The sequence below is a fragment of the Ptychodera flava genome (genome assembly GCF_041260155.1).
Source record: "Ptychodera flava strain L36383 chromosome 23 unlocalized genomic scaffold, AS_Pfla_20210202 Scaffold_24__1_contigs__length_23054250_pilon, whole genome shotgun sequence".
NCBI lineage: Eukaryota > Metazoa > Hemichordata > Enteropneusta > Ptychoderidae > Ptychodera > Ptychodera flava.
The window spans coordinates 22,282,764-22,289,897 of NW_027248278.1; the positions used below are offsets into that span (position 1 = coordinate 22,282,764).

The following is a 7,134-nucleotide window of genomic DNA, read 5'->3' on the forward strand; positions in this document are numbered from 1 at the left end:
TTTCCCTTTACTCAGGTTGCTTCTACTCCAGTGTTTCCTGTATTTCCCCGTTTTTCATCGATGTCAATTTGTTGCCCGCTCTGTGTTCTAATATTTTGTAGCTTTGTAATTTTTTTTCTATTTTTCTGCCGCGTTCACATATAGCTTTAAAAAGTTTAGAGTCGGCGTTAAGAGTAGCTCGCGTAACCCGCATACAATATGTGTTTTTTGACTTAAATCAAAATTGAACATTGTATTACAAAATGTATTGGATATCAAAATGGAATTTTGAACTTATAACATTATCAATGACATAGAATTGATTGTAGTGTAAGAATTAGAATCAGAAATAATGTATATCAAAACATTAACATCACAAATACAAATTAATTAGTAAGTAAATACACCAGAATAACCGATGAAACTTTGATAGAACACTTTCACACAGGTGTTGTGATGTCATCATATCTCCATGGCCAGTTAAGAGGTCTGTAAGATTATTTCTATTTTGAAGTATATTTCGGACAATGTGTTTACCGCAATATTACAACAAAAAAATTAGAAATAATGAGTAGATAATTTTTGTGAGAGAGCTATAGATGTCATGGTCGTTTCCTTTTGTAGCAGGTGACAAAGATAATCCAATGAAAAAATATGGATGCTTTTGGTAGCATTGTTCTTTATCAAGGTCTCCTCTTTTAATTTGAAATACAATGTTCTTTTTTCACAACGTTTTATAAGGTTAAAACTATTAAATATAAGTCACAGTGTAATAAAAATATGATGTCAGAGTCAATTATGACTGTATTTTGCTGTGAACAGATGTCTGCCAATAAAGTTATTTCTAGAAGTAGATCATGTAGACGACTATCTGTGATGTCATAATTAGTTCTCGTCCCTATTGTTTTTTTATTGACAAGCTTACTTCCTGTAAACTTAAACTTCCTATAAAAAATCTCCTACCTCATCTAAAAACTTGTGTGTATCTAACGGAAGCAAATGAACGTAAGGTATATGCTGTAGTCTTCGACGAATTCTCCTGATACTCTAAATTCAAACTGTTGAACTTCTTACGTTATTTCTGGCCTATTAGTATGTAGTCTGAGTTACGCTGTGGATATTTCTAGTTGTATCTTTTACATCATTAGGTATGGCCACGTTGATGCACCTGACCGATGTCAAACTATTAGTTACGACCACCAGCCTCTCTGTTTGCAGTTGTTGGTATACTGGTACCTGAACCAAAGAAATAGAAACTTAAGGTGTTAGGGCTGTTCGTTATCTTTTGTTAAGCAATGTCGAGAAGGTACTGATAAAGAAAATAGACACATAACCTTGTAACCGACATAATGAATGAAATAAATAATTAGTAATTATCAGAATCAAGCTGAGAGAATCGATCACCACATTATGCACTGCACGCATCATTCACCTGTTTTAAAATGTTGTCTCTCCTTTGAAAGCTTGGAACGCGTTCTTGTCGTCGGCACTATTGGTTATGAATGGTCGAGCTCAGGAAGACTATGTTCGGCGCGAAATCTGTGACTCGCAAATTGCTTTCGTTTCCTAACTTAACCCTATACATGAGAAGCAAGATCAGGAAAAAAAAGTAAAGCTTTTTTTTCCCATTCACTAACTCGCTTTGTCGTCATTTTTACAACCTTGATGCACTTGAGAGGGTTTATATCCGAAAGCGTCAAACATGGACCAAAATTCCCGAAAGTGCTGTTGTACATGCAAGTATAATGTAATAATTAATTATTCACAGGGTTTGGTAATCGTGATCACTGATTCATGGACCCTACTATACCTTCGTCAGACAAAACCCAGACTGCTTACCATTTAGTCTTTGTGATACATTCTCTATAAACAGAACCCCGGCAAGTTTACTAGCCATGTGGTCTTGCTCTTTCAAAGGAATCTCATATTTATCCATACTGAAGTCCTGAAGAGATTGGTACGGAAGTGAGATACTATCGTAAGACGCTTCGTATTCATTGGCACCGCTACTGTTGCTTCGTTCAATTCTTGATATATTAATATCTGCAACATAAAGGAAAACGTACCACCGTAAATAGAGCGTTCATGATGAGTAAAAGATGTCAGCAATGCAATAGTGGTCAGTTTACGCCTAGTGTAAAAAAAAGTTGGTCAGTGTAAGGTTACGTTGTAGTTAATTTGTTTTATGTTATTATTTATTTGTTTACTTATTTATTCATTCATGATGATCTCCACTTTTGACTGAACTTTAATATAATCAGCGTATTGCCATCAATTACAGCAACCCAGATACCCTCTCATTTCTAGGAATTTGAACTTGTTAGATTTAAGGATAAAATGCCTATTTCAGTATCACATATGAAGCTGAAACACCACATGTTTATTCTGAGAGGATTGTATTTCAGAGATATATGTATATGTAAGAGATATTAAAATATCATCTTCTGGGATAATCTCATTTGGCGTTAAATTTTCTGGTTTAGATAAGTGCTGGCATAGGTGAACACATTCTTACCCCTGTTTATCTGTGTCATCTGAGTGTAGTCAATGGTCGAATAATCAAACATCGGTGACTCGATTCTGTGGGAAGAAAGAGATAAGGAATAAAAAAGAGACACACAGTACAGAGGTACATGGACGAGGACAATTAGTCATCGCGCACGCTGTTACTGAGACAGGTATTTTGTATGTCGATATGAAGTGTAATGATTAACATTTTTCGAAGAATTCTTATCATGTTTTAATCTAAAACAGTATTTTGAAAAATACTCGCTAAAGAGTCATAGCCGATGAAAGACAATAAAATTAGAAAGTACTTTATAATACCTTATTCGAAATATGAATACGTCTCCTCGTACCTGTGTGTGTTTCTTGTTCTCTTCATACGACGGACAGCACACATTATCAGTAAAATGATATTGCCCGGTGCCAGAACAAGAATTACTATGATCAAGATGTGCGAGTAAAATACTGATTTGTCGTTACTAGATGTGCACTCCGTTACTGTTGAAATAGATATAAACGCACATCAATAATTAAGATTCTCTTGCGATCAAATGATTAATATGATTAAGATCGCCTTACGAATGTCATGACATATTGAAAACAAAATGCGACTGAAGTCATTGAAGTCATTTAGTCTTTCTAAACTTGATTACTAACGGGCAATGTATGATCGTGAGTAGGTGGAGTCCCTGAAACAACACATGTAGTATTTTGTTGACTTCGCCCTTTTAATTTTTGTGATCAGTATCTCAGCTGAAACAAATTGCCAACAACTTTTCACATTAGGGATGTATTGTACTAAAATAATTCAGAGTCTTCATTTAGTCTGATATTGGCGGTAAGGGTAGTCGCTAACTGGAACCACATCTTTTATCATGTACAACAAAGTTAGGATTAAAACATTATATGCCGGTTATTACCTTGCCTTGTACTGTTGTTTAAACTACTGTTATCACTCCTGTAAGAGAACATAAAAACCTTAGAAGTCAGATAGATGAAAATACACGAGTAGTGCGTCTCCAATGAACAAATGTTCATAACCATGGGTAATTATTATAATGTTGTTATCATAAATTTATATCGAACAATTCAAGTCAGTAATGATGTGATGTGTGGTCATATAGTTGTCAAATTTGTTCAGTATTTTAATCTGATCAATAGAATGAATTGCCATTGAAATTTAATTTTCATAAATCGTCTGCCGTCGCTATGCAATAAGATACATCGCCTTGCCTTGAACCGTCGAATTTTGTTTGTTTTTGACAGGCACTGTCTTCATGAAATCGATTAATGTAGCACACCTTAGGTTATAAAACACCGGGTACCAATTAGTCAACCAGCCATACACCCCATGCAGTCACAGCATGATATTTTTTGACACAGTTTATAATATGACGAAATAAATCATTCATTTCTTTTCGGTTACAAATCTTGTATCTCCTGGTTCATGACTGTACATACATTCATACTAATATTATATTTGGGCTCAGCCCTTGGAGTCACGCCAGGGGTTAAGATTGGCAATGTTATTTGTATTGATTCATGATAAAATGTGATTAATTGTTATAAACGTTTGTATGACAACTATGCCCAGTTTCCCTCTGATGAAAGCAGCTCACGTACGTACACGACGTCAAACCCTGCAGCAGTCCAGGTATAGATTTTCTATAACGTGTAAAAATTTTGGACAAAAATTGGCAACTTTTACCGTGATAACAGCCTATTGTGTTAAACAAGGGACGTATTATGCCATCGTTACCATTGCAATGGTAACCGCACTGCCCCACCTTCCACTTGCAAGCTGAAAACTACAGCATTCAGTCGAAAAACTGGCAATTTTTGAATCTAATTATTGACACAGGGGGCGCTTTTCTAAAATTCAATCCCAGCATTCTTTGCGTATGCCCCCCCCCCCCCGTTCATATGCACGAGTTTTCTCCCTTTATCTATATTAACGATGTTTTGTATCGGCGACAAGGTGCATAATAACATTTCCTGGCTAATAAAAGAGGTATATTTTATAAATGGCATGTTATATAATGGTAATTTGTTTCGTATTTGTTTATTTACGAGTACTCAAAAAAAAAACATGGCGGCGCCCATGGGAGAAGGGTACACTTCCGGTTACTCGCATAGTATATATTATGATAAGCACATGCGTAGTCAGTAAGCCGCTGGCGCGACTATTAACACTTGTATTTCATTAACGTTTTCGCAATATATTCATTGTCTGCTCTGCAAAATTTGCTTGTTTGCTTGTCTGGATATACATCATTATCATATACCTATGCCCTGTATTGTGTCTGTTGGCCTACTGAGTTCAGTGACATGATTATCATGTTGATTTGCATGTCAATAAAGTGATACGCCTTGTTGATTTGCATATGAAAGGAATGATCAGCGCGTCTTTCTTTCATTCAATTGAATATTTGCATATGAAAAAGTGATACGACCTGTTGATTTACATAACAAAGCCTGATACGGCCTGTTGATTTGCATACCGGACTACTTACATGGTGGCCCCCTAATCAAAACAAACCATGGTGCCCGTCTATGATTTTGACTTTGACTACGATATCATGTCCGATCTCCAAAAGTGGCAGGGTTTTGAAGCATAGGAAAATGCGGGGTAACTAAATAAAACACATGTGTCGATATCGGATTAACCTGCTCGCAGTGCTACCAATTTGAACAAATTAAAGAGCAGAGCATCACACCGTACGGGCACTGACAGATCGATGACAGACCGCTGTTCCGTCCGTGCATATGCACAGACGCGCAGACGACAAGCAAAAGTGCTATCGGACATGTCGGAGGACCGGCAAATTCAAAAGCACAACTTTCAAAAATATCATGTATTCATGGTAAATGCGTTCTGGAAAATAATACCAAACACAACACTTGCATGTACCGTACCGATTCGGTAGATATCCTAATGTTTGATAACAGAGTTCAAGCATTTCTCTGCTCAACCGTCAATGAGCCAGCTGATAGATTACGTCAGACGCTAGTATATCAATCCGCCTTAGCAAGATGACGCAAACAAATGTAGTCCATCAAGAAAAACCACAGTGAAACGTATCATATTTTAATATACGAGATTTATTCATTCAATAACGTGGGAATAGGTATATGATAAAGAGGTTATCCTGCGATATCACCACTTGGTAGGGTCGTATTGCTGCTCGTGCGGTTGTGGGCCGCATCACACTCGTCTTGGACTCGTGTGATGCGGCCCACAACCGCACTCGCAGCAATACGACCCCACCAAGAGGTGATATCGAGGGATAACCTCATATTATGAATAACATCTTCTTTCAAAATTCTATTGAATCCTGTCATATACTTATTTTTAATTTCGCTATTTACAGGGCGAGTCACATAGTAAACCCACTTTTATTAAATCGCTGCATAATCACTGAAATTTGTTTTCAAGGATTTGCCTTTGCACCAAATACACAGTATGCACTGAATTTGTAACCAAAATTACATTACATGCTCATATCATAAATATTGACATTATCATATCACCTCTCCATTGACGGTGGGCTTACAGATCAAGAGAATCAGATTTCCCATATTTTGCTGATTGTCAAGCACATCGCGACTTTGGTTTGTTCGCACATTTTTTGAAATTGTTACACCATCTTTTTTTTTCATCATCAAATACCAACATTTCCCATACCCAGAAATTCAATGTACTCCCCTTACCTCTCTGGACAGATACATACTCTAGTCGTATCAACACCAGCTACCCCGTTATCACTCAGGAGATATGGCAGTTCACAGTTTATGCCTATCCATCCTGCTACACAAGATATACAGTCACCAGTATCATTGTTGCATTCCAAGCAGTTCTCGGGACATGTCATTCCTACGTTACTACGTTCATTATCGTAACCACACTGATGATTACATCGATCACCATACCAACCGGGTGTACAGATACATGATTTGTCCTGAGGTCTACAGTCATTTCCGTTGTAACAGTGTAGGCAATTGTCTTCACAAAAATTGTGCATGTTACTATTGGCTTTTGCAACGGATGTATAAACGTTACAGTCTGTACAGTCTCTTCCTCGCCAGGTAGACGGACAATCACACACATTCGGATTTGCCTTACTACATTCCCCTCCATTGAAACAATTACATCGATGTTGGCATTTGTCCCCATAGAAACCAGGGTGACATTTACAAGAGCCGTCAGCAATGTTACAGAGCATATTACTTGGGCAATTACACACTTCACTGCAGTTCACACCCCAAGTTCCACTTTTACACATACAGCCAGAGACGGGATCACAAACAGTACCATTGGGACACGAACACTTGTTTTCACAGAAGTTGCCATAGTAGCCCTCTTTGCACGTACAAGACTTGAATATTCCTTCATCGTCGTTACACGTAGCGTTATTTTCACATGAACAGTTAAATGCGCAAGTTGCACCATAGTGTGAAGGGAGACACTCACACGATCCGTCTGTTTTATTACAAATTCCTCCATTTTCACATAAACACTTATACATACAGCCTTCGCCATAAAAACCATTAAGGCACTCTGAAAGAAATCCATAGTATTGGTAATGAAATAGATACATCAATTAAAACCTTTTCATAAATGCCTCTATTCTTGGAAGAAAACACGGTCAT

General features: G+C 37.2%; 1 protein-coding gene across 1 annotated transcript; it reads right to left on the reverse strand.

Moving 5' to 3' along the window:
- Positions 1-759: 759 nt before the first annotated feature.
- On the reverse strand, positions 760-6,554 carry LOC139125012 (multiple epidermal growth factor-like domains protein 10). Its single transcript, XM_070691121.1, has 6 exons — positions 6,196-6,554; positions 3,405-3,442; positions 2,838-2,982; positions 2,495-2,559; positions 1,819-2,022; positions 760-1,215 (listed from the first exon to the last, which is right to left on the reverse strand). Exons 1-6 carry the CDS (start codon positions 6,504-6,506, stop codon positions 1,166-1,168), a joined length of 813 nt encoding a protein of 270 aa, XP_070547222.1. The 5' UTR covers positions 6,507-6,554; the 3' UTR covers positions 760-1,165.
- Between the last annotated feature and the right edge of the window lie 580 nt (positions 6,555-7,134).